General features: G+C 45.8%; 1 protein-coding gene and 2 long non-coding RNA genes across 19 annotated transcripts; 1 reads left to right on the top strand and 2 right to left on the bottom strand.

Annotated features, from left to right (window-relative positions):
* The first annotated feature begins 353 nt into the window (after window positions 1–353).
* Window positions 354–27798, top strand: ap4e1 (adaptor related protein complex 4 subunit epsilon 1). Its single transcript, XM_052480907.1, has 22 exons — window positions 354–693; window positions 3615–3686; window positions 4043–4166; window positions 9162–9235; window positions 9381–9502; window positions 9892–10051; window positions 10505–10671; window positions 10943–11016; window positions 11128–11250; window positions 11510–11619; window positions 12338–12477; window positions 13071–13183; window positions 13456–13571; window positions 13808–13992; window positions 14895–15015; window positions 15256–15367; window positions 16886–17024; window positions 21026–21269; window positions 21757–22371; window positions 22584–22774; window positions 24554–24717; window positions 24907–27798. The coding sequence occupies exons 1-22, from the start codon at window positions 553–555 to the stop codon at window positions 25077–25079; spliced, it is 3480 nt and encodes a 1159-aa protein (XP_052336867.1). The 5' UTR covers window positions 354–552; the 3' UTR covers window positions 25080–27798.
* Window positions 14010–14953, bottom strand: LOC127912118 (uncharacterized). Its single transcript, XR_008080870.1, has 3 exons — window positions 14841–14953; window positions 14607–14780; window positions 14010–14546 (listed from the first exon to the last, which is right to left on the bottom strand). It is a non-coding gene; the product is annotated as an uncharacterized LOC127912118 (long non-coding RNA).
* LOC127912117 (uncharacterized) lies at window positions 18991–20792 on the bottom strand. 17 transcript variants are annotated; one of them, XR_008080863.1, is made up of 5 exons: window positions 20535–20792; window positions 20315–20402; window positions 20013–20144; window positions 19182–19357; window positions 18991–19114 (listed from the first exon to the last, which is right to left on the bottom strand). It is a non-coding gene; the product is annotated as an uncharacterized LOC127912117 (long non-coding RNA). The 17 variants fall into 17 exon arrangements; XR_008080862.1 differs by having other exon boundaries at window positions 20447–20792; XR_008080861.1 differs by lacking the exons at window positions 20013–20144; window positions 20315–20402 and adding an exon at window positions 19837–20012 and having other exon boundaries at window positions 19182–19313.

The raw sequence follows: 27798 nt of genomic DNA on the forward strand, positions 1-27798 counted from the left end.
GCTATGGGATTCAATCCAGCAACCTTTCAGTTACTGGCCCAATGCTCCTACCCCGCCAGGCTACCTGCCACCCCCAAGAGCAACTGCAAATTTGCAGTGACTGCAGTAAAACCTTTATGACCTTTGATTACATTATTTTTGTAAGTTCATGGAGTCGACATGCAAGTCGGACAATTTTTTATCACCACAATGCAACACAATTTGAAAGGCAGTGAACAACGATGGTCACAAACTTGACTAAACTGATGCACTCGAACTTGCCATTTACTGAAGGTAGGCGGTTATTGGCGCTTCGGTCGACTCCAATAAAATTTTGTATAAAAAGACCGGAAGTGACATCACCACACGGGACTTGCTGAATCAAAACAATGGCCGACTGGCGCTAGCTAACGTTACGTTACAAAAAAAACAAACATGAATGCTAGTTTCAACTGTAGTTAAACAGGTGCGCATTGTTTTTTAAAGACGATGTCAGTGTTATGAGCAAATTATTCACTAGGTGTACTTTACGAGCAAGAAGCTAGCTGTTTGCGGCCTGCTTTGAGCGTCGCCATGAGTGATGTTGTCGAGAAGACTCTGTCTGCTCTCCCGAGCCTCCTTTCGCTAGATACGCAGGCAGGAGCTGGGAAACTTTCTCCCTCCTCCAAATTAGGGAATCTGATCAAAGGAATCACCGAATTGACATCCAAACATGTGAGTACCGTAGCCAGCTCTCTGGCCAGTTGTCTTACACATTATGGTCAGCATCGAGGCTGACAGCAGTAGCATAGCTCAAATTAGGTGGCTAGCTATCTGTACACTTTCGCTACAATTGGTGGTGTATTAACTAGTGCCCACAGCTACCTGTCTAGCCACAATTAACCACTCTGAAACGAAACTGTAATTATTTACTAGTGTCCACTGATCCCCCAAATTCTATTCAACGTCAAGCCTATGCCGTATGCTTTAGACTGCGAGACTAATTGATGTTGATTTTAGGATCCCCACTTTAGCTGACGCTAATACTTGGGTCTGACATAACGAAAAAGACATTGCAGACAAAATACTTTACAATTTATATTAAACACATTGTGTGTCAGTCAGTTAAACAAACATGTCTTTGCAGCACTTGACCACATGACTGGACAATAATCAAGATAAGATAAAACTAGATTCTGCAGGACTTGCTTTGTGGAGTGTGGTGTCAAAAAAGCAGAGCATTTCTTTATTACAGACAAACCTCTCCCCCGTGTTAACAACCATTGACTCTATATGTTTTGACCATGACAGTTTACAATCTAAGGTCATTTTAGTCTCCTCAACTTGTTCAACAGCCACACCGTACATTACCAGATACAGCCGAGGTCTAGCACTTAAGGAATGATTTGTACTAAATACAATGCTCTTAGTTTTAGAGATGTTCAGGACCAGTTTATTACTGGCCACCCGTTTCAGTGACTTCATTAGCTGTGGTTGATGATGCGTATGTGGTTGAATCATCAGCATACATGGACACACATGCTTTGTTTAATGCCAGTGGCAGGTCATTGGAAAAATAGAAAAGAGTAGAGGGCCTAGAGAGCTGCCCTGCGGTACACCACACTTTACATGTTAGACATTAGAGAAGCTTCCATTAAAGAAAACCCTTTGAGTTCTATTAGATAGCTCTGAATTCACAATATGGCAGAGGTTGGAAAGCCATAACGCGTACATTTTCTCAACAACAGGTTATGGTCAGTAATATTAAAGGCTGCAATGAAATTGGTACAGCTCCCACAATATTTTTATACATTTCTTTCAACCAATCATCAGTCATTTGTGACAGTGCAGTACATGTTGAGTGCCCTTCTCGGAAAATCTATTAATTTGTTTAGAGAGAGCATTATATTTGGTCAACACACATTTTTTTCCAACAGTTTGCTAAGAGGGGAGGCAGGGTAGCCTAGTGGTTAGAGCGTTGGACTAGTAACCAAAAGGTTTCATGTTCAAATCCCCGAGCTGACAAGGTACAAATCTGTTGTTCTGCCCCTGAACAGGCAGTTAACCCACTGTTCCTAGGCCGTCATTGAAAATAAGAATTTGTTCTTAACTGACTTGCCGAGTTAAATAAAGGAAAAATAAAAAAAAATACACATTTAAAAGAGCTGGCAGCAAGATGATAGTTCTGCTGTTAGAAACAGTAAAGGCAGCTTTACCACTCTTGGGTAAAGGAATGACTTTAGATTCCCTCCAGGCCTGAGGACAAAGACTTTCCTCTCGGCTCAGATTAAAGATATGACAGATATGAGTGGCTATAGAGTCAGCTACCATTCTCAGTAGCTTTCCATCTATGTTGTAAATGCCAGGAGGTTTGTCATTATTGATTGATAACGATACATTTTCCACCTCTCACACTAACTTTACAAAATTCAAACTTAGAATGCTTTTCTTTCATATTTTTTTTTATGCTGGAGTACGATGGCTCACTGTTCATTGTTGGCATTTCCTGCCTAAGATTGCACACTTTGCCAATGAAATAATCATTAAAATAATTGTCACCATCACATGGTTTTGTGATGAGTAAGCCAACTGATTCGACAAAAGATGGAGTTGAATTTGTCTTTCTGCCCATAATTTCATTTAAAATACTCAAGTCTTTTTCCATCAATCTTTATATCATTGATCTTGGCTTCATAATAAAGTTTATTATTTTTGTTGAGTTTAGTCACATCATTTCTGAATTTGCAGTAAGTCAGCCAGTCAGATGTTCAGACAGACTTATTAGCCCCTCCTTTTGCCACATCTCTTTCAATCATACAGTTTTTCAATTCCTCATCAATCCATGGAGCCTTAACAGTTCCAACAGTCAGTTTCTTAAATTTATGTATGAAGCCCTTTGTACATCAGCTGATATCTCAAAGTGCTGTACAGAAACCCAGCCCAAAACCCCAAACAGCAAGCAATGCAGGTGTAGAAGCACGGTGGCTAGGAAACACTCTCTAGAAAGGCCAAAACCTAGGAAGAAACCTAGAGAGGAACCAGGCTATGTGGGGTGGCCAGTCCTCTTCTGGCTGTGCCGGGTGGAGATTATAACAGAACATGGCCAAGATGTTCAAATGTTCATAAATGACCAGCATGGTCGAATAATAACAGAACAGAACAGTTAAAACTGGAGCAGCAGCATGGCCAGGTGGACTGGGGACAGCAAGGAGTCATCATGTCGGGTAGTCCTGAGGCATGGTCCTAGGGCTCAGGTCCTCCGAGAGAGAGAAAGAAAGAGAGAATTAGAGAGAGCACACTTAAATTCACACAGGACACCGAATAGGACAGGAGAAGTACTCCAGATATAACAAACTGACCCTAGCCCCCTGACACACAAACTACTGCAGCATAAATACTGGAGGCTGAGACAGGAGGGGTCAGGAGACACTGTGGCCCCATCCGAGGACACCCCCGGACAGGGCCAAACAGGAAGGATATAACCCTTCGGGATATACACTGATGCATATATTAATATGGGCTATTTGTTCAGCCCTTTCCTGTGTAGCTTATCAGAGATCATATGGAAAAGAGCAAACAAAGACCAGAGCCTATGCAGGCGCCACTACACCTGACCCTCAACTCTATACAAACATTCCCCTTGTCTTTATTTCCAGGAGGAGGAAAAACTTATTAAAAAGGAACTGGAGTCTATCAAGGAGCAGGTAGCGTCTCCCAACACCACCATGGTAAGTCTCACTTCGTCTCCCCTTCACACAGAGCAACACAAAGAGAGAGAGAGAGGCATTGCAATGTGTCCGTAAAAACGCTGACACTCACTTTGTTTTCAACGACCTGAATCTGTCATCACTGAGGCAGATTTATAGATGTGTTTACTTGTATTATATGTGGAGTGTGTTACCCTGGCAACGGCTTTGTTAAGAATTGCACCAGAGGGGAACCAAAACACGGTATTTTAACACCTGTGTTGAATATTTGGACATTCTTCTCAGTCGAATGGTTGCCACGGGAAGTAACCATAGACACACATACACAGGATGGGTACGTTCCATAGACACACACATTTATAATCATGTCATTTCAGCGTCAGATGAAGGAAATAATGGTGAGAGCCATCTACTGTGAGATGCTGGGTTACCAGGCGTCCTTCAGTTACATTCACGCCATCAAGCTGGCCCAGCAGGGCAGTGTCCTGGAGAAGAGAGTGGGTACGTTCCATAGACACACACATTCATAGGATGGGTACGTTCCACACACACACACACAGGATGGGTACGTTCCATAGACACACACATTCACAGGATGGGTACGTTCCATAGAGACACACATTCACAGGATGGGTACGTTCCATAGACACACACATTCATAGGATGGGTACGTTCCATACACACACACATTCATAGGATGGGTACGTTCCATACACACACACATTCATAGGATGGGTACGTTCCATACACACACACATTCACAGGATGGGTACGTTCCATACACACACACACACATTCATAGGATGGGTACGTTCCATAGACACACACATTCACAGGATGGGTACGTTCCATAGACACACACATTCACAGGATGGGTACGTTCCATAGACACACACATTCATAGGATGGGTACGTTCCATAGACACACACATTCATAGGATGGGTACGTTCCATAGACACACACATTCATAGGATGGGTACGTTCCATAGACACACATTCATAGGATGGGTACGTTCCATAGACACACACATTCACAGGATGGGTACGTTCCATAGACACACACATTCACAGGATGGGTACGTTCCATACACACATTCATAGGATGGGTACGTTCCATAGACACACACATTCATAGGATGGGTACGTTCCATAGACACACACATTCATAGGATGGGTACGTTCCATAGAGACACACATTCACAGGATGGGTACGTTCCATAGAGACACACACACAGGATGGGTACGTTCCATAGACACACACACACACACAGGATGGGTACGTTCCATAGACACATTCATAGGATGGGTACGTTCCATACACACATTCACAGGATGGGTACGTTCCATACACACACACATTCATAGGATGGGTACGTTCCATACACACACACATTCATAGGATGGGTACGTTCCATAGACACACACACATTCACAGGATGGGTACGTTCCATACACACACACACATTCACAGGATGGGTACGTTCCATACACACACACATTCACAGGATGGGTACGTTCCATACACACACACACATTCACAGGATGGGTACGTTCCATAGACACACATTCATAGGATGGGTACGTTCCATAGACACACACATTCACAGGATGGGTACGTTCCATACACACACACACATTCACAGGATGGGTACGTTCCATAGACACACACATTCACAGGATGGGTACGTTCCATACACACACACATTCATAGGATGGGTACGTTCCATACACACATTCACAGGATGGGTACGTTCCATAGACACACACATTCATAGGATGGGTACGTTCCATAGACACACATTCATAGGATGGGTACGTTCCATAGACACACACATTCACAGGATGGGTACGTTCCATAGACACACACATTCACAGGATGGGTACGTTCCATAGACACACACATTCATAGGATGGGTACGTTCCATACACACATTCATAGGATGGGTACGTTCCATAGACACACACATTCACAGGATGGGTGCGTTCCATACACACATTCACAGGATGGGTGCGTTCCATAGACACACATTCATAGGATGGGTGCGTTCCATACACATACACATTCACAGGATGGGTGCGTTCCATAGACACACACATTCATAGGATGGGTGCGTTCCATACACATACACATTCACAGGATGGGTGCGTTCCATAGACACACACATTCATAGGATGGGTGCGTTCCACATACACATTCACAGGATGGGTGCGTTCCATAGACACACACATTCATAGGATGGGTGCGTTCCATACACATACACATTCACAGGATGGGTACGTTCCATAGACACACACATTCATAGGATGGGTGCGTTCCATACACATACACATTCACAGGATGGGTGCGTTCCATAGACACACACATTCATAGGATGGGTACGTTCCATAGACACATTCACAGGATGGGTGCGTTCCATAGACACACACATTCACAGGATGGGTGCGTTCCATACACATACACACACATTCATAGGATGGGTACGTTCCATAGACACATTCACAGGATGGGTGCGTTCCATAGACACACACATTCACAGGATGGGTGCGTTCCATACACATACACATTCACAGGATGGGTACGTTCCATACACACACACATTCATAGGATGGGTACGTTCCATACACATTCATAGGATGGGTGCGTTCCATACACATTCATAGGATGGGTGCGTTCCATACACATTCACAGGATGGGTACGTTCCATACACATTCACAGGATGGGTGCGTTCCATACACATACACAGGATGGGTGCGTTCCATACACATACACATTCACAGGATGGGTGCGTTCCATACACATTCATAGGATGGGTGCGTTCCATACACATTCACAGGATGGGTGCGTTCCATACACATTCACAGGATGGGTGCGTTCCATACACATTCACAGGATGGGTGCGTTCCATACACATTCACAGGATGGGTGCGTTCCATACACATACACAGGATGGGTGCGTTCCATACACATACACATTCACAGGATGGGTGCGTTCCATACACATTCACAGGATGGGTGCGTTCCATACACATTCACAGGATGGGTGCGTTCCATACACATTCACAGGATGGGTGCGTTCCATACACATACACATTCACAGGATGGGTGCGTTCCATACACATACACAGGATGGGTGCGTTCCATACACATACACATTCACAGGATGGGTGCGTTCCATACACATACACATTCATAGGATGGGTGCGTTCCATACACATACACAGGATGGGTGCGTTCCATACACATACACAGGATGGGTGCGTTCGATAGACATACACATTCATAGGATGGGTACGTTCCATAGACATACACATACACAGGATGTGTACCTTCCATAGACATACACAGGATGTGTACCTTCCATAGACATACACAGGATGTGTACCTTCCATAGACATACACAGGATGTGTACCTTCCATAGACATACACAGGATGTGTACCTTCCATAGACATACACAGGATGGGTACCTTCCATAGACATACACAGGATGTGTACCTTCCATAGACATACACAGGATGTGTACCTTCCATAGACATACACATACACAGGATGGGTACCTTCCATAGACATACACATACACAGGATGTGTACCTTCCATAGACATACACAGGATGTGTACCTTCCATAGACATACACAGGATGTGTACCTTCCATAGACATACACAGGATGTGTACCTTCCATAGACATACACAGGATGTGTACCTTCCATAGACATACACAGGATGTGTACCTTCCATAGACATACACAGGATGTGTACCTTCCATAGACATACACAGGATGGGTACCTTCCATAGACATTCACAGGATGTGTACCTTCCATAGACATTCACAGGATGGGTACCTTCCATAGACATACACAGGATGTGTACCTTCCATAGACATACACATACACAGGATGTGTACCTTCCATAGACATACACAGGATGGGTACCTTCCATAGACATACACAGGATGGGTACCTTCCATAGACATACACAGGATGTGTACCTTCCATAGACATACACAGGATGTGTACCTTCCATAGACATACACATACACAGGATGGGTACCTTCCATAGACATACACATACACAGGATGGGTACCTTCCATAGACATACACAGGATGTGTACCTTCCATAGACATACACATACACAGGATGGGTACCTTCCATAGACATACACATACACAGGATGTGTACCTTCCATAGACATACACAGGATGTGTACCTTCCATAGACATACACAGGATGGGTACCTTCCATAGACATACACAGGATGTGTACCTTCCATAGACATACACAGGATGGGTACCTTCCATAGACATACACATACACAGGATGTGTACCTTCCATAGACATACACAGGATGGGTACCTTCCATAGACATACACAGGATGGGTACCTTCCATAGACATACACAGGATGGGTACCTTCCATAGACATACACAGGATGTGTACCTTCCATAGACATACACAGGATGGGTACCTTCCATAGACATACACAGGATGTGTACCTTCCATAGACATACAGTACCAGTCAAAAGTTTGGACATGCTGACTTATTCAAGGGTTGTTCTTTATTTTTTACTATTTTCTACATTGTAGAACAATAGTGAAGACATCAAAAACTATGAAATTACACATATGGAATCATGTAGTAACCAAAAAAGTGTTAAACAAATATATTAAATATACTAAATATATTTTATATTTAAGATTATTCAAAGTAGCCACCCTTTGCCTTGATGACAGCTTTGCACACTCTTGGCATTCTCTCAACTAGCTTCACCTGGAATGCTTTTCCAGCAGTCTTGAAGGAGTTCCCACATATGCTGAGCACGTGTTGGCTGCTGTCGTTTCTCTTTGCTTATTTGAACTGTTCTTGTCATATTATGGACTTGGTTGTTTACCAAATAGGGCTATCTTCTGCATACCACCCTTACCGTGTCACCACACAACTGATTGGCTCAAATGCATTAAGAAGGAAAGAAATTCCACAAATTAACTTTGGAAATGGCAAACGTGTTAATTGAAATGCATTCCAGGTGACTACCTCATGAATCTGGTTGAGAGAATGTCAAGAGTGTGCAAATCTGTCATTTAAGGCAAAGGGTGGCTACTTTGAAGAATCTCAAATATAAAATATATTTAATATATTTGTTTAACACTTTTTTGGTTACTACATGATTCCATATGTGTTATTTCATAGTTTTAATGTCTTCACTATTCTACAATGTAGAAAATTTGTTTAAAAAAATAAAGAAAAGCCCCTTGAATGAGTAGGTGTGTCCAAACCTTTTACTGGTACTGTACATATTCACAGGATGTTATCTGTTCATATGATATTTATATAAATAATCGGTATGATATATTCTCCTGGAATGATCATTTTGATTTGGTAACGATTCAGAAAGCCTAGCTTTACTGTAACACATTTTGATTGAAATTCAAACTATTTAATTTTTTTCTCCTAATATGTCCAATAGTTCTGTTGATTTAATCTGTGTCTCCAGGTTACCTCGCTGTATCCTTGTTCCTTAATGAAACCGATGAGTTTCTGCTACTCCTGGTGAACACAGTCCTAAAGGTGCATTTTCAACCCTTGATTTTGTTGTCCTTGGGTTTCCGCATGCAGTAGTTGAATGAATATTGCAAGACCTTGTTGTTGTTGTTGTTGTTTTTGTTGTTGTTGTTGTTGTTTTATAGACTTGGTGGTGTTGTTGTTTTGACAGGATCTGCAGAGTACCAACCTGATCGAGGTGTGCATGGCTCTAACTGTCGTCAGTCAGATGTTTCCCAAAGATATGATACCTGCCATTCTACCGGTGGTGGAGGAGAAACTCACACATCCAAAGTAAGAACTTGAATATTACATACAGATCCTTGTACTTTGCTCAGTCTCACTTTATGGGCAAATGTGACTTAAAGTGCAGGTGAGTGAGTCATTCGGTTTGGTGTGTAATCTCTGTAGGCATTGAACCCACAACATCGCTGTTGCCTGTGTTATGACAATGCTCCGATGTAGGGCCTTTTACCCATTTTCAGAAACCTTTTTCTGTGTGTGGGGGGTTCTGAAACTCAATGTCCTCAGAGAGGCAATACATCTTGCAGCAGTCATAAAACATATCACATCTAAAAATGTTAAATAGATAGCAAAGGATATTTACAATCAAATGGGTCGGTCGGGTAAGTGCAGTTTCACAGTGCTGAGAGCAATTAGGACCAACTTTTATCTGTCCACAGGGAGATCATCCGGAGGAAAGCAGTCCTGGCTCTGTACAAGTTCTACCTGATCGCACCTAACCAGGTGCAACACATCCACAGCAAGTTTAGGAAGGCCCTGTGTGACAAAGACCCCGGAGTCATGACAGCCTCTCTACACATCTACCTACAGCTCATCAAGGTACTTCCTGTCATAATGGCATCATTTCTTCATCCATATCACTGGGGGGAAAAAAACACTTGAGATAACTAGGCTCCCGAGTGGCGCAGCGGTCTAAGGCACTGCATCTCAGTGCAAGAGGTCATCACTACAGTCCCTGGTTTGAATCCAGGCTGTATCACATCTGGCTGTGATTGGGAGTCCCATAGGGCCGCGCACAATTGGCCCAGCGGGTTTGGCCGGGGTAGGCTGTCATTTGTAAATAAGAATGTGTTCTTACATGTTCTTAACTGACTTGCCTAGTTAAATTTAAAAACTAAAAACTTGGGTAATCAAATAGACTAACAGTGGAATTGTTCTTCCAATTCATTTTCACATTGATTACATAGTTGTGTCACGTAAGTACAGACTACACTAGCCAATGTGGTATCCTATAAGACTATAAGCATCTTGCTGTTTCCCCAACGTCTCCAGGAGAACCCAGAGAGTTATAAGGATCTGACCGGGAGCATGGTGACCATCCTGAGGCAGGTGGTTGGAGGTAAACTCCCTCTGGACTTCAACTATCACAGTGTTCCTGCTCCCTGGCTTCAGATACAGCTGCTCAGGATACTGGCCTACCTGGGGAAGGAAGACCAGGGGTACAGTAATATATCATATCATTCTAGATATGTCTGTCCACACACCTCCCCCTTCACATTCTGGTGTCACCGGATTGATTAGTACTCTGGGCCTGTTAGCCCTGGAATAAGAAGCACTTGGTATGGAGATTGTCCATTAAGCTTTTTAGTTCAGCTGTTTTCTGGGAGACTGTTGGCCCTATAATCGTTGTCTATTTAGGTGAGAGTTTGTCGTAGTCTCAGATGGGCAACTCCGTTTTCTAACTTAAGATGTTCCTCTGGGTTTTTACAGCACTAGTGAGATGATGTATGATGTACTGGAGGAGTCGTTAAGAAGAGCAGAGATGAATCACAACATTACTTACGGTACGGTATTACTTAAGGTGTCCTCTACGAGAGTTGTCAGAACACATCTGCACAGACATTGTTGCACCCCCCCCCCCATTATTTTGGTTTAACTTCCTTGTTATTTTTCAGCCATTTTATTTGAATGTGTGAAGACCATCTATACAGTTCATCCAAAGTCACAACTGTTGGAGAAAGCAGCAGAATGTATCGGGAACTTTGTCCTATCGCCTAAGATCAACCTCAAATATCTGGGTAAGATCCCACCCTGTTCAGTGTGGTCAGAAGTTGGACCTAATCCTTTTTTTTTTATTTACATGATGTTAATAGTGATCATAGGACATCCATTAAAACCTGTTTACAAACCACAACTGTTTTGTACTTCAGTTGTATTGACGTAATTTAAAGAACTTGCCTGCTGGACACTCCTATGGTAAGTTGTGTGTGTGTGTGTGTGTGTGTGTGTGTGTGTGTGTGTGTGTGTGTGTGTGTGTGTGTGTGTGTGATATCTCAGGTCTGAAGGCTCTGACGTACGTGGTGCAGCAGGATGCTAACCTGGCCCTGCCTCACCAGATGACCATCATAGAGTGTCTGGACCACTCTGATGTCATCATTAAGCGCGAGGTGAGTCATCATGGTTTCTGGACCACTCTGACGTCATCATTAAGCGGGAGGTCAGTCATCATAGTGTATGGACCACTCTGATGTCATCATTAAGTGCGAGGTGAGTCATCATGGTTTCTGGACCACTCTGACATCATCATTAAGCGCGAGGTCAGTCATAGTGTATGGACCACTCTGACATAATCATTAAATGCAAGATCAGTCATAGTGTCTGGACCACTCTGACATCATTAAGCTCAAGGTGAGTCATCATATGTCTGGACCATTCTGACATCTTTAAGAGCGAGGTCCGTCTTCATAGTGTCTGGACCACTCTGACATAATCATTAAATGCAAGATCAGTCATAGTGTCTGGACCACTCTGACATCATTAAGCTCAAGGTGAGTCATCATACGTCTGGACCATTCTGACATCTTTAAGAGCGAGGTCCGTCTTCATAGTGTCTGGACCACTCTGACATCATCATTAAGCGTGAGGTGAGTGAGGCAGGAGATGCCATGGTGTGGCAGGGCTTTGGCATTTACTGTACTCATAGGTGGGGTTGCAAAATTCTAAACGTTATTCCCAAAGTTCCAAGGTTTTCAATAGATCTCAAAATCCTCCTACTGGGATTTATGGGGAAAAAAACCTGGGAACTTTGGTAACGTTTCCAGAATTTAACAACCCTTCTTGACGTGTCAATCAATATGCCCCCCCTCCCCCTCCTCTCCCCAACAGACACTAGAGTTACTCTTCCGCATCACCAATGCCCAGAACGTTACAGTGATCGTCGAGAAGATGCTTGAGTTCCTCAGGCTGACCTGTGACGACTACAGCACTATAGACCTCGTGGGGAAAGTAGCAGAACTAGCTGAAAAATATCCTTTCATTATTGAGTCTTGACCATGGGGACTGACCGTGGAAACTACATGCTATGGAAATGGGTTTACGTAGAACTTAGCTAGTAGCTACAATCAAAGGCGTTCATGATATTTCTGTTGGGTTGCTCTCTGTTGATTGCAGGCCTGGCTAACAAGTGTATCAGTGAGATCTGGAGAAACCCAGAACTGCTGGACCTGAGACGATGATGATGATAATGGGACAGACAGTTTTGTATCTGTTCTTTTTTTGTGTGTGTAATTGTACCCCATTTTTCTCCCAGATTTCATGATATCCAATTCCGATCTTGTTTCATCTCCCGGGCACGGGAGAGGCGAAGGTTGAGTCATGCGTCATCCAAAAACATAACTCGCAAGCTGCTCTTCTTAACACCCTCTCACTTAACCCGGAAGCCAGCCTCCCCAATTTGTTAGAGGGAACACCGTTCCCCCCCCTCCTGGGATTGAACCGCAGGCTGTAGTGACGTCCCAAGCCCTGCGCCACTCGGGAGGCCAGCTTGTATCTGTTCTGTTGTTGCTCTTTTATTCGTGGCCCCAATCCCAATGGTCTGTTGTTCCTATAAACACTCTACGTATGCCCCAGACAATGTCTGGTTCATCCAGACTATGAACTCTGTGTTCTCTCTGGGGGGAGACGTGATGCAGCCTGACATCCCTAACAACTTCCTGAGACTACTGGCTGAAGGTAAATCAACCAATGGACACTCTGAACCTGGTTTGTTGTGGTTTCAGGTGGTACTAGTGATTGACATTAATTCCATTTATGTCAGGTTGCGGTCTTGTCCGTTTCAATTCAGGAAGCAAACTGACATTTACGTTTTTCACTTTAAAAAATGTAGGAAAATTAGAATTGAAATGTGAGTTTACTTCCCAAATTAATTGAATGGAATTGACCCCATTCATGGTTTACCTGCCGTAATTGATTCCAGGTGTTAATGCCTGCCTCTGCTGCTCCAGGTGTTGATAATGTGGAGGACAGGCAGCTGAGGCTATTTGCTGTGGACTCCTACGTGTCCTTACTACAGGGGGAGACGGCCAAGCTGCCCCAACGCTTCCTACAGGTCATCAGCTGGGTCAGTACACTGTCCTGTCCTGGATACTGCTAAAATGATTTAACTCTGTTTCCAGTTTCAATGGATGACATTTAAAGACCCATTTTATTTAGATTGTTTCTTAAATGAAGCAGGGTTGTGATTTATTCCTGACGAATAATTAATTCCTACTATCAACATTCAAATAGACTTACCCCCAAACCACAGAAATGTAACTTCCTGATCACCTGTGTGATTTTCTCTGGTCCCTACTGTAGGTGCTGGGTGAGTATTCCTACCTGAGAGAGGAGGAATCAGACCCGGGCAGCGTGATGAGACTGCTGGCCAGACTACTGGACCAGAGACACACCTCCACTGAGACCAGGAGCTGGGTACTGGGGGCCATGACCAAGCTGTGCTCCAGCCCAGTGTCTGTGGCCCTGGCCAGGGATGTGTGTGAGAGGTACTTGTCTTCCCTGTGTCCTAACATTCCACTCGGTGTCACATTTTGAGATTTTAGTCATTTAGCAGACGCTCTTATCCAGAGCGACTGACGTGATTAATTAGGATCACATGCCTTGCTCAAGGGCACATCGGCATTTTTTGTGTGTGTTTTTTTACCTTGTCGGCTCAGGGATTCGAACCAGCGACCTTTCGGTTACTGGCCCAACGCTCTAATTTCTAGGCTACCTGCCACCTCTATATGACACAGAGTGGGATGTTAACACAAAACCGGGCTGAATTTCAGGCTTATTTCCTACGCTCACACTTCTCCTTAGTTGGTTTTGCTTGTAGTGGATCTTCTGAAGATGTCAGAAGATTCTTGTAATGTGATGTGTGTTTTTGACCTGCTTTAGATGAATGCACAGACTAAGTCACTCTAATGTGATGTGTGTTTTTGACCTGCTTTAGATGAATGCACAGACTAAGTCACTCTGTAATGTGATGTGTGTTTTTGACCTGCTTTAGATGAATGCACAGACTAAGTCACTCTGTAATGTGATGTGTGTTTTTGACCTGCTTTAGATGAATGCACAGACTAAGTCACTCTGTAATGTGATGTGTATATTTTTTGACCTGCTTTAGATGAATGCACAGACTAAGTCACTCTGTAATGTGATGTGTGTTTTTGACCTGCTTTAGATGAATGCACAGACTAAGTCACTCTGTAATGTGATGTGTATATTTTTTGACCTGCTTTAGATGAATGCACAGACTAAGTCACTCTGTAATGTGATGTGTGTTTTTAACCTGCTTTAGATTAATGCACAGACTAAGTCACTCTGTAATGTGATGTGTATATTTTTTGACCTGCTTTAGATGAATGCACAGACTAAGTCACTCTGTAATTTGCTGTAAATGCAGGTACTCTGGGTCTCTGAATACGGTGCTCCGGCAAAAGGCCCAGGAACTGATGATCCTTAGCCAGGATACAAAGCTCAGAGCCAGGGTACTGCCAGCCGAGAGCAGGCTAGAAAGCCTGGAGGTACACCGCCATCTATTGGCAAAACTTGCACTGCTACCCCACGGAACGTCATTGGCTCTATAAAACAAAATGTTTATCCTCTTTATTTAAGCTTTATTCAACCAGGTGGTCTCTCTGGCCAAGAGCAAACATCTCAATGTATTGAGCTACTTTAATATTTGAAGTTGATCTAATCATTTCCTGTCTGAGTGGTGCATCATTTCCTGTCTGAGTTGGCTGTGGTGTTGGTTCATTCCTCAGGTAGACTCGTCCCTGTCCTTCCTGGATGGCTATGTGTCGGAGGCGTTGGCTGCTGGGGCAGCTCCTTACAAATCTCCTCATCAGAGGCAGGAGGACCTGGTCCAGGAGAAAGGTAACAAGTTGACATCCTCCACTTTTATTGTTTTACTATGAAAAATGTGTAATTATTTATAATTTTTATAATTACTTCCTGTGATCACATGTTGGTAAAATAGCTGACTGGCTGGCTGTGACTGGCTGACTGTGACTGGCTGGCTGTGACTGACTGGCTGGCTGACTGTGACTGACTGGCTGGCTCACTGTGACTGACTGGCTGGCTCACTGTGACTGACTGGCTGGCTGACTGTGACTGACTGACTGTGACTGGCTGACTGTGACTGGCTGACTGTGACTGGCTGACTGTGACTGGCTGACTGTGACTGGCTGACTGTGGCTGGCTGACTGACTGACTGTGGCTGACTGACTGTGGCTGACTGACTGTGGCTGACTGACTGTGGCTGACTGACTGTGGCTGACTGACTGTGGCTGACTGACTGTGACTGGCTGACTGTGACTGGCTGGCTGGCTGACTGTGACTCGCTGGCTGGCTGACTGTGGCTGGCTGACTGGCTGACTGTGACTGGCTGACTGACTGGCTGTGACCGGCTGACTGACTGTGACTGACTGGCTGTGACAGGCTCGCTGTGACTGGCTGACTGTGACTGGCTGACTGTGACTGACTAAGTCGCTTTGGAAAAAGTGTCTGCTAAATGGAGTGTGTATATCAATAGTTTCATGCTGTTTAGTTTTTTGACACAAAAGACATTTCACTACCCAGACACATCAAATCCAGTTCATTTAACCCTCTACATATTCATTGTTATTGTCTGGTGTTTTTTAACATGGCTGCTGGTAACACTGGCTACTGGTAACAATGGCTACTGGTAACAATGGCTGCTGGTAACAATGGCTGCTGGTAACAATGGCTACTGGTAACAATGGCTACTGGTAACAATGGCTACTGGTAACAATGGCTGCTGGCAACAATGGCTACTGGTAACACTGGCTACTGGTAACACTGGCTGCTGGTAACACTGGCTGCTGGCAACACTGGCTACTGGTAACAATGGCTACTGGTAACAATGGCTACTGGTAACAATGGCTACTGGTAACACTGGCTACTGGTAACAATGGCTACTGGTAACAATGGCTACTGGTAACAATGGCTACTGGTAACAATGGCTACTGGTAACAATGGCTACTGGTAACAATGGCTGCTGGTAACAATGGCTGCTGGTAACAATGGCTGCTGGTAACACTGGCTGCTGGTAACACTGGCTGCTGGTAACACTGGCTGCTGGTAACACTGGCTGCTGGTAACACTGGCCGCTGGTAACACTGGCTGGTAACAATGGCCGCTGGTAACAATGGCGGCTGGCAACAATGGCGGCTGGCAACAATGGCTGCTGGCAACAATGGCTGCTGGCAACAATGGCTGCTGGCAACAATGGCTGCTGGCAACAATGGCTGCTGGCAACAATGGCTGCCGGCAACAATGGCCGCCGGTAACAATGGCCGCCGGTAACAATGGCTGCTGTATGACAAATGACTTCTCTTGAGGATACATAGTGTCTTCCCATCTCTTTCTCAGCTCTGAGCCTGGAGCCCTATGGTCTGTCCCTGCCGGTCAGTCTGTCGTCCTGCAGCATCACAGACAGACTGTCTCCTACTCTGCTCTCCATGAGCTCCGGCCTGTCTGGAAACAGCACTGAGCTATCTCACCAAGAAGGGTATGTTCTCATCCCTCTCACAGTCCACTAATGATGATGAAATAACTGAATTTGGCTTCAACTATGCAAAAAAAAAACACAACCTATGGTTGTCAGTGTGTAGCTCAGACAGACTAACTCGGCTTTGGGTTATATTAGTACCCCATGTTATTTTAACCAATAAGTAACATATACACTGAGTCTACAAACTATTAGGAACACCACCTTCCTAATATAGTGTTGCACCACCTTTTGGTCTCTGAACAGCCTCAATTTGTCGGGGTCATGAACTCTACAAGATGTCGAACGCCACTGGGATAGTGGCCCATGTTGACTCCAGTGCTTCCCACAGTTGTGTCAAGTTGGCTGGATGTCCTCTGGTTGGTGACCCATTCTTGATACACACGGAAAACTGTTGAGCGTGAAAAACCCAGCAGCGTTGCAGTTCTTGACTATAGAATATTGCTGATTTGTTAAAGTAGTAAAAAAAAAAAAAGCTTCCTTACCTCAGGCTGCACACCCTCTTCTCTCATCAAGTGATCATATTTACACCCGTCAGACTATTCTCAATTTAATCTTGTATGTAAAATTAGTTCCCATTTTAATCAAATGTACAGGAACAGGAACAGGAACAGGGGGAAAAAGCAATGTCGTCTTTATGAACATGAATAGCGAGTGGAGGTCTCGTTCTTTCCCACCGGTCCGTTTGTAGGCTACTTTGGTTTTATAGCGGAGCATGTGCTTAATATGAGCTGAGAAATAAATACAATAAAACCCTTATTTCACTCCACGACCCAACCCCCTTTTTGAAGAGGATGCTCTCGCTGGCGCGACAGGTGATATTTCGCCACAAACTCTGTATGCCATGGGCTCTCAAACCTTATTCCTGCAGCTACCCAGTGCTTAACTTGAGAAACCCAAGTGAAATCTGTTCGAGAACATGTTTTCGCAAAACAAAACATATTTCACTAAAATAAAACTGAGGAGCATGTGCTTAATATGAGCAGCTGAGAAAGAAATACAATAAAACCCTTATTTCACTCAACGACCCAACCCCCTTTTTATGAAGAGGATGCTCTCGCCGGCGCGCAACATGCTCAACCGTTTTATCTCACTAAACTGTTGACAGCCCGTCTGCGCGGTCTAGAAAGGAATGGAGGGGAGAGAGGAGGTGATTGAAAAGCATGGCGGTGAGGTATTCTGTAGCTAAAGGTAACGTGTCACCCAATTTAATTATAAAAACAATTCATTTTACCCGGCTATTCAACATCAAGTACAGAAATTCACTTTAATTGTAGGCTAAACTCTGTAAACCGCCCAGCACAATCAAAGAAACAACAGCATCGCTTTGTATGTATATACAAGATACGTTCTACAATTTGTTTAATTTTGGATTATAGGCTAAACCAAGTACCAAAGACATCTAGAGTCAGTTTTGTGTAATATGCGCTTAGGCTATTTATGGTATAAAAGGCACAATCATAATATTTGGACTCGGGCTCTTAAGCCTATGCATCAGCTCTAATATGGTTGTTTTGAGTTAATCGATGACCTTTAGAAAGCGCTGTCCGTTTCGTTGTTGTCGGGCTTTGAAACAACATCTACAATAACCATGTTTTACACTGTTTCAACCTGCTGTTGAACCTTTTTCTTCAAATTGATCATCACAGTGAGGTGAGTTTTAATAGTAAGATAGGCCAACTGTTTTAATGATGAGTTTTAGATGTGATTTTCGATTGCATTTCCACATATGTCAGAGTGTTTAGAGGGACAATAGAGCCCTGAGTACCAGGCCATTAGGACCTGATGGAGGGACAGTAGAGCCCTGAGTACCAGGCCATTATGACCTGATGGAGGGACAGTAGAGCCCTGAGTACCAGGCCATTATGACCTGATGGAGGGACAGTAGAGCCCTGAGTACCAGGCCATTATGACCTGATGGAGGGACAGTAGAGCCCTGAGTACCAGGCCATTATGACCTGATGGAGGGACAGTAGAGCCCTGAGTACCAGGCCATTATGACCTGATGGAGGGACAGTAGAGCCCTGAGTACCAGGCCATTATGACCTGATGGAGGGACAGTAGAGCCCTGAGTACCAGGCCATTATGACCTGATGGAGGGACAGTAGAGCCCTGAGTACCAGGCCATTAGAGCCCTGAGTACCAGGCCATTATGACCTGATGGAGGGACAGTAGAGCCCTGAGTACCAGGCCATTATGACCTGATGGAGGGACAGTAGAGCCCTGAGTACCAGGCCATTATGACCTGATGGAGGGACAGTAGAGCCCTGAGTACCAGGCCATTATGACCTGATGGAGGGACAGTAGAGCCCTGAGTACCAGGCCATTATGACCTGATGGAGGGACAGTAGAGCCCTGAGTACCAGGCCATTAGAGCCCTGAGTACCAGGTCATTATGACCTGATGGAGGGACAGTAGAGCCCTGAGTACCAGGTCATTATGACCTGATGGAGGGACAGTAGAGCCCTGAGTACCAGGTCATTATGACCTGATGGAGGGACAGTAGAGCCCTGAGTACCAGGTCATTATGACCTGATGGAGGGACAGTAGAGCCCGGAGTACCAGGCCATTATGACCTGATGGAGGGACAGTAGAGCCCTGAGTACCAGGCCATTAGAGCCCTGGGTACCAGGTCATTATGACCTGATGGAGGGACAGTAGAGCCCTGAGTACCAGGTCATTATGACCTGATGGAGGGACCCCTGAGTACCAGGTCATTATGACCTGATGGAGGGACAGTAGAGCCCTGAGTACCAGGTCATTATGACCTGATGGAGGGACAGTAGAGCCCGGAGTACCAGGCCATTATGACCTGATGGAGGGACAGTAGAGCCCTGAGTACCAGGCCATTAGGACCTGATGGAGGGACAGTAGAGCCCTGAGTACCAGGCCATTAGGACCTGATGGAGGGACAGTAGAGCCCTGAGTACCAGGCCATTAGGACCTGATGGAGGGACAGTAGAGCCCTGAGTACCAGGCCATTAGGACCTGATGGAGGGACAGTAGAGCCCTGAGTACCAGGCCATTATGACCTGATGGAGGGACAGTAGAGCCCTGAGTACCAGGCCATTATGACCTGATGGAGGGACAGTAGAGCCCTGAGTACCAGGCCATTATGACCTGATGGAGGGACAGTAGAGCCCTGAGTACCAGGCCATTAGGACCTGATGGAGGGACAATAGAGCCCTGACCAGGCCATTAGGACCTGATGGAGGGACAGTAGAGCCCTTACCAGGCCATTATGACCTGATGGAGGGACAATAGAGCCCTGAGTACCAGGCCATTATGACCTGATGGAGGGACAGTAGAGCCCTGAGTACCAGGCCATTATGACCTGATGGAGGGACAGTAGAGCCCTGAGTACCAGGCCATTAGGACCTGATGGAGGGACAATAGAGCCCTGAGTACCAGGCCATTAGGACCTGATGGAGGGACAGTAGAGCCCTGAGTACCAGGCCATTATGACCTGATGGAGGGACAGTAGAGCCCTGAGTACCAGGCCATTATGACCTGATGGAGGGACAGTAGAGCCCTGAGTACCAGGCCATTAGGACCTGATGGAGGGACAGTAGAGCCCTGAGTACCAGGCCATTAGGACGTGATGGAGGGACAGTAGAGCCCTGAGTACCAGGCCATTAGGGCCTGATGGAGGGACAGTAGAGCCCTGAGTACCAGGCCATTAGGACCTGATGGGGGGACAGTAGAGCCCTGAGTACCAGGCCATTAGGACATGATGGAGGGACAGTAGAGCCCTGAGTACCAGGCCATTAGGACCTGATGGAGGGACAGTAGAGCCCTGAGTACCATGACCTGATGGTCATAATGGTCACCGCAATAGCCCTAGACTCAGTGTATAATGAGAACAGTATTGGTCCAAGAACAGAGCCTTGAGGAACTTCGCATTTACCGTAGATTGTCAGAGGAATTTAAACCAGACTGATGACATGTTCTTTGATATAATCTTGTAGAAGACCCAGGTTAGTATCCCAATGTTATTTCAGCTCTACCACTCTGAAGTTGGAGGGGGTGAAGAGGGTGTGGGGGAAGGACGGGTACCTGGCCCAGCAGCAGAGTGCATGTGAGACCCCAACCCCCCTAGTGGAGCTGCCCAGTCCCCTGCTGTCCCCTCAGACCCCACCCTCCCAGACACAGAAACCCTCCTCTGGACTTGAGCCTGACCAGGAGAAACGGCAGCTGGCCTCGTCGCTCTTTGTTGGCCTGGGGTCCCACAACTCTGTGTGTCTGGTGAGATTACCTTCTACTGTTTGGTTGTTCATTAAGCATTGCCAATCAATTGCATGTATTTAAGTCTTTATTTAAGCCCTTTTACATCAATAGTTGTCAAAGTGCTTTACAGTAACCTGGCCTAGACTTCAAAGCAGAAACATACAGGTGCTTTAGCTATCAGCTCACGCTGGAGTACTGTGTTTTATTTTTTTATTTAACCTTTATGTAACTCGGTAAGTCAGTTAAGAACTAATTCTCATTTGTTGCCCGAGTGCTGTCGGATGTTTGCCTGAGTGCTGTCGGATGTTTGCCTGAGTGCTGTCGGATGTTTGCCTGAGTGCTGTCGGATGTTTGCCTGAGTGCTGTCGGATGTTTGCCTGAGTGCTGTCGGATGTTTGCCTGAGTGCTGTCGGATGTTTGCCTGAGTGCTGTCGGATGTCTGCCTGAGTGCTGTCGGATGTTTGCCTGAGTGCTGTTAAATATCGGCTGGTACTCTCCCCAACAGATGGGCCGAGTCGAGACGGCGCCCCGACACTTCAGAAGGAAACCCAGAGGGGAGTCATCATCAGGCGCCAGCGAAGGCTCCTCTGACTCCTCCCACTCGTCTCGCAGCGCTGCCGTTGACAACCTTCTGCTTAGCAACCTACTGGACTCGACCACTGTGGCCTCAGAGGGGGGTGCTGCTAGCACTACCACACCTCAACAGACCTCCCAGAGAACACTGGACCATACCACTAGCAACGGTAACCCCCTTGTAGAGGGGACGGAGCAGAGAGTAGAGGCAGGAGGACCTCTCTCTCTGATCAGGGGAAATGGCATGGTGGCTGTTGTACCGCCCACACACACACAGACAGACCCACAAACACAACAAGATCTACACCCAGCTCCAGCACTAGAGAGACGCAGGGACCTCTCTCTCACCTCCCACCTGCCAGCAGAGCTCTCTGGGCTGGCCCGCTCTGAGTTCACCCCCCTCTGCTCGGACCAGGACTCTAGCCTGGCTCTGTCAGCCTGTAGAGTGTATAAAGAGGATGCCTTAGTGTTGCTGGTCTTCATTTCCAACAACAATGACTCAGCGCTCCACCAGATGGCGCTGCAGCTCACCTGCAAAGAACTGGAGGTATATATTTTTCAGACTGGCCTTAACAACAAAGTTCCCTTGTCTTTTTCAGAAATCCTGGTTGGAAGATCCCGGAATCAAGACAGAAATACCAGGGGATCCTCCAACCGGGATTTAGAAAAAACACAGATCTTTGTGAAAGTTTCAGGAATTTTTGCAGCCCGTAAATCATGTCAAACTGATTACTCTCATCATGTTGTTTTCCCCCTCAGATCTCCTGTATCTCAGGTAGTCCGTTGAAGGAGGTTAAGGGTCACAGTGTGTCGGTTTGTCTGCACACTGTTGTCATGAAGAGAGCCTCAGTCCAGGTGGAGCTGGCTGGGTTACTGTCCTACCAGAGACCCCTGGGCCAGCCCCAGGCAGCACAGTTCTCACTGAGCCTCTCTCTGAAACACTTCCTCAGGTAAAACTACTGCTATCTGTAACTATCAGCACTGTCTTACAGGTTACCCTGGATCCTAACCTCTCATGGACAGACTATGTGAACAGGAATGGTACTGTAGAGCTGTGTTTTACAGGTTACCCTGGATCCTAACCTCTCATGGGCAGACTATGTGAACAGGAATGGTACTGTAGAGCTGTGTTTTACAGGTTACCCTGGATCCTAACCTCACACGGACAGACTATGTGAACAGGAATGGTACTGTAGAGCTGTCATAATGCAACAGCAAAGTGGGAAACTATTTTAGCGCTCAGTCACTACTCTTAAGTCGTTCTGGATAAGAGCGTCTGCTAAATGACTCGAATATAACGACAGGGATACGTGAGAACTAGCAGCATTAGTTCCGGTGCTTTGGACAAATCACGATTTCTCAGGTGTTGGCATCTTTTGAATTTCTGAAGCGGAGGGGACAGTTGGGCCCATAGACTTGTCCGTAACTTGTAACGAGAGAGAGGTCGGAGCACTTTGTTCTGGTTCCGATCCTAGTTCTATCTCTCCTCTTAACACGTATGGACCCAGAACTTAATGGAGCATCTGACCAATAACATGAGACTTTTTAGTCCTGAGTCAACAGATCAACTCCTACTTTCACAGGTCAACTCCTACTTTCACAGGTCAACTCCTACTTTCACAGGTCAACTCCTACTTCACAGGTCAACTCCTACTTTCACAGGTCAACTCCTACTTCACAGGTCAACTCCCGCTCCTACTTCACAGGTCAACTCCTTCTTCACAGGTCAACTCCTGCCCCTGCTTCACAGGTCAACTCCTTCTTCACAGGTCAACTCCTGCCCCTGCTTCACAGGTCAACTCCTTCCCCTACTTCACAGGTCAACTCCTGCCCCTACTTCACAGGTCAACTCCTGTCCCTACTTCACAGGTCAACTCCTGCCCCTACTTCACAGGTCAACTCCTGCCCCTGCTTCACAGGTCAACTCCTTCTTCACAGGTCAACTCCTGCCCCTGCTTCACAGGTCAACTCCTTCCCCTACTTCACAGGGCAACTCCTGCCCCTACTTCACAGGTCAACTCCTGTCCCTACTTCACAGGTCAACTCCTGCCCCTACTTCACAGGTCAACTCCTGCCCCTACTTCACAGGTCAACTCCCGCCCCTGCTTCACAGGTCAACTCCTTCCCCTACTTCACAGGTCAACTCCTTCCCCTACTTCACAGGTCAACTCCCGCTCCTACTTCACAGGTCAACTCCTACTTTCACAGGTCAACTCCTACTTCACAGGTCAACTCCTACTTTCACAGGTCAACTCCTACTTCTCAGGTCAACTCCTACTTCACAGGTCAACTCCCGCTCCTACTTCACAGGTCAACTCCTTCCCCTACTTCACAGGTCAACTCCTGCCCCTACTTCACAGGTCAACTCCTGCCCCTACTTCACAGGTCAACTCCTGCCCCTACTTCACAGGTCAACTCCTGCCCCTACTTCACAGGTCAACTCCTGCCCCTACTTCACAGGTCAACTCCCGCCCCTGCTTCACAGGTCAACTCCCACCCCTGCTTCACAGGTCAACTCCCTCCCCTACTTCACAGGTCAACTCCCGCTCCTACTTCACAGGCACCATGGCAACAATTCCATCTGGCCTATCATAGGGCAAGATGGAGCTACCACCCTATTGCTTACATCTCAGATCTACACCTAGTGCCTAGGGGGCCTCTGTTAGCCACTACTACTTCCTGTGTGTGCACACTGTTGACATTCTACTTCCTGTTTGTGTTTTATGCAGGCCGTTGACTGTGTCCACAGGGGATTATGGGAAAATGTGGTTGTCTTTCTCTCATGACTTGAAGCAGAACCTTCGACTGGTAACAACAGAACACCAAGAACCTCTGACGGCCACACTGGACGCGCTGAAGGGCAAACTACACCTCCACGTTGTCGACATCATAGGTCAGCAGGTGGCACGCTCTCGTCTTAATGTTTTAACCCAGCCCTGACCAGTTCAGAAAATCTCATGCCTATCATAATACTCTTATTGTACATCTTACTGTCATACACTGTTGTTAATGGCACTTCATCATGAAGTAATGAGTAATGGAAGTTTATTACTTTTTCCCTTTTTTTTTCTTTTCCCTTTAGGGTCGGAGGGCATCGTGGCGTGCCGGCTGCTTCAGGGTCCAGGTCAGGGTCAGCCATGTCTGCTTCACTGTCGTGTCCACGCTGACTCTCTGGCCGTGTGGCTGCGCTCCCCTGTCCCTGAGCTGCCTGACTCCCTCCTCTACCACTGTCAGAAAGCCCTGACGGAGACCTGAGCCGGGGGGCCGTGTCTCATTCCAGGGAGCCGGGGGGCCGTGTCTCATTCCAGGAAGTTGTTCCCTTCCTTCCTTCTGCCTTCCTTCACCTCACTGATCATTTTTTTAAAAGTTATATGGCAGCGACTAAGGATGCGCTTAGACAGGCAGCCCGATTCTGATTTAAAAAAAATCACTAATTGGTCTAATCCAATCAGCTCTGAAGATCTGATGTGATTGATTGGTCAAAAGACCAATTAGTGGAGAGAAGAAAAAAAGAGAATTGGACTGCCTGTCTTTGGTTTACACCTGACCAGTTGTTTGTCTCATCGGTAAAGGAGAGTCGACAAGGACGAAGGGGAGGAAACCACTTTATGGAATGAAGTGCAGCCCTGCGCTCACAGGCCCCAAGCACCCTAACCCTAAGCACTGAGGGGCCCAACGGAAGTACATAGAATCTCCTCATTGAATCAAATCACACAGAGACATACAGTGGAAAGCAGCTGATGTTATGTGTCCTTGTCTTTGCAGTACAGCGTTTGCTATATATTTTTCTCAACAGTGATTTCACGTGGTTTTATTTTTATGCTCATGTATTTAATGCGTTTTTAACGGGAACATCTAATTGTTCTTATCGCGTCACATAGCTCTTTGTGAAAACGTGAGCTGTGAACCTCAGAACGAACTCGAAGGAAAGCGTGTTCTGTATTAGTTCAGTGGTCTCTCAGTTCTACCAGCTTTGACTTGACTTAATAAGCTTCACTATCTGTGTGAGAAGGAAGCCCAGGAAGCCCAGGAAGCCCAGGAGTCATTGGATTCTTGGCCATGTTTCTCATTTGATCTTTTACCTGATCATTGGTCTTATTGGTCTCCTTGACTGTTTCCCTCACTCCCTCCTCTCGCTCTCTTCCTCCTCTCTCTCTTTCTCCTCTCGCTCTCTTCCTCCTCTCTCCCGCTCTCTTCCTCCTTTCTCCCTCCTCTCTCCCTCCTCTCTTCCTCCTTTCTCCCTCCTCTCTTCCTCCTTTCTCCCTCCTCTCTTCCTCCTTTCTCCTCCTCTCTTCCTCCTTTCTCCCCCCTCTCTTCCTCCTCTCTCTCCTCCTTTCTCCCTCCTCTCTTCCTCCTTTCTCCCTCCTCTCTTCCTCCTTTCTCCCTCCTCTCTTCCTCCTTTCTCCCTCCTCTCTTCCTCCTTTCTCCTCTCTCTCTCCTCCTCTCGCTCTCTTCCTCCTCCCTCCTTTCTCCCTCCTCTCTCCCTCCTTTCTCCCTCCTCTCTCCCTCCTTTCTCCCTCCTCTCTCTCTCCTCTCGCCCTCCTCTCTCCCTCCTCTCTCCCTCCTTTCTCCCTCCTTTCTCCCTCCTCTCTCCCTCCTCTCTCCCTCCTCTCTCCCTCCTCTCTCCCTCCTTTCTCCCTCCTTTCTCCCTCCTTTCTCCCTCCTTTCTCCCTCCTCTCTCCCTCCTCTCTCCCTCCTTTCTCCCTCCTCTCTCCCTCCTTTCTCCCTCCTTTCTCCCTCCTCTCTTCCTCCTCTCTTCCTCCTTTCTCCCTCCTCTCTTCCTCCTTTCTCCCTCCTTTCTCCCTCCTCTCTTCCTCCTTTCTCCTCTCGCTCTCTTCCTCCTCTCTCCCTCCTTTCGCTCTCTTCTCTCGCTCTCTCCCTCCTTTCGCTCTCTTCTCTCGCTCTCTCCCTCCTTTCTCCCTCCTCTCTTCCTCCTTTCTCCTCTCTCTCTCCTCTCGCTTTCTTCCTCCTCTCTCCCTCTCTCCTCTCTCCCCCTCTCTTGTAGCTATGACACTAGTTGAGCCGCTGTCGAATGGCTCACTAAAGCTTCAGTAATTAATTACATGATCAATATTCAGAAAGGTGTTATCAAGGCAAAAATGTTTCAGTTTAACAGTACATGTTATACTGAACTGTCATTGTCCTGCATGTTACGTTCTCCAGACGCTGCATCTAATCTTTCATGATCTACTAACAGTATGCATTTGATTGATTTCCAATACACAGGCAAGAGCTGAAACCCAGGAGTCATCGATGATTATATTTTTATAACAATGCAGCATTTCAAACTTATTTATTAGATATTCTTATAGAATATATTTGGTTTATCTTGTAAAATACAAGATAAAAGAGCTTTAAGTCAAAACATGTTTGCTTCATGTGTTCCCCTCAGATATCAGTTAGTTAGTCTGTTCCACGACACACGTCCTCCTCATGCTTGCTGTGCGCCATAACCAGGGGACGAAGTTCATCTGTTAGTTTTCAATGATATTCAATGTGTGTTCAGATGCAAATTATTTTTTTTGCCTTTTCATTTTGTAAAATCTTGAGTGCTAAAAGTGGATACATTTTTCTGTATGGAACTGAAGAATTGTACGTAACTTGAATGCTAACACAAAGATAACCAACCAAAAACACCTTATGTTCTGATGCCAAGGAGACATGTTCATGTTGTGCCTGTAGTACAAAGAGACCAGTGTACTTTAGTGCCTGTCTGCAATTCTGCTTACTTTAGTTAATAAACCTGACATTTAACCTTTTACTCGTCTATTTAGGTAATCATTCATTACTTTGAACATGCAACACCAGTAGCCATGTGAAAAGAAGTTGAAGATTCAAGACTTGTATAAAGAGTTGTTTGTATCGTGTACATAACTACTGTAACCATTTACTCAGTAAAATAAGAATTGTGTATAAATATCTTTGTAAAAACTAGAAATTGTAAGTGTACAATAAAACAAGAGTTTATGCTTCA

This window comes from Oncorhynchus keta, chromosome 26 (assembly GCF_023373465.1).
Source record: "Oncorhynchus keta strain PuntledgeMale-10-30-2019 chromosome 26, Oket_V2, whole genome shotgun sequence".
NCBI classification, from domain to species: Eukaryota; Metazoa; Chordata; class Actinopteri; order Salmoniformes; family Salmonidae; genus Oncorhynchus; species Oncorhynchus keta.

What these genes read in the sequence shown, in the direction of transcription:
- ap4e1 (XM_052480907.1), top strand. Translation starts at nt 553, where the DNA reads ATGAGTGATGTTGTCGAGAAGACTCTGTCTGCTCTCCCGAGCCTCCTT. An exon ending in CCTGAGACTACTGGCTGAAG is followed by an intron (nt 13,184 to 13,455) that starts GTAAATCAACCA and finishes CTGCTGCTCCAG; the next exon opens with GTGTTGATAATGTGGAGGAC. An exon ending in TCTCTGAAACACTTCCTCAG is followed by an intron (nt 22,775 to 24,553) that starts GTAAAACTACTG and finishes TGTTTTATGCAG; the next exon opens with GCCGTTGACTGTGTCCACAG.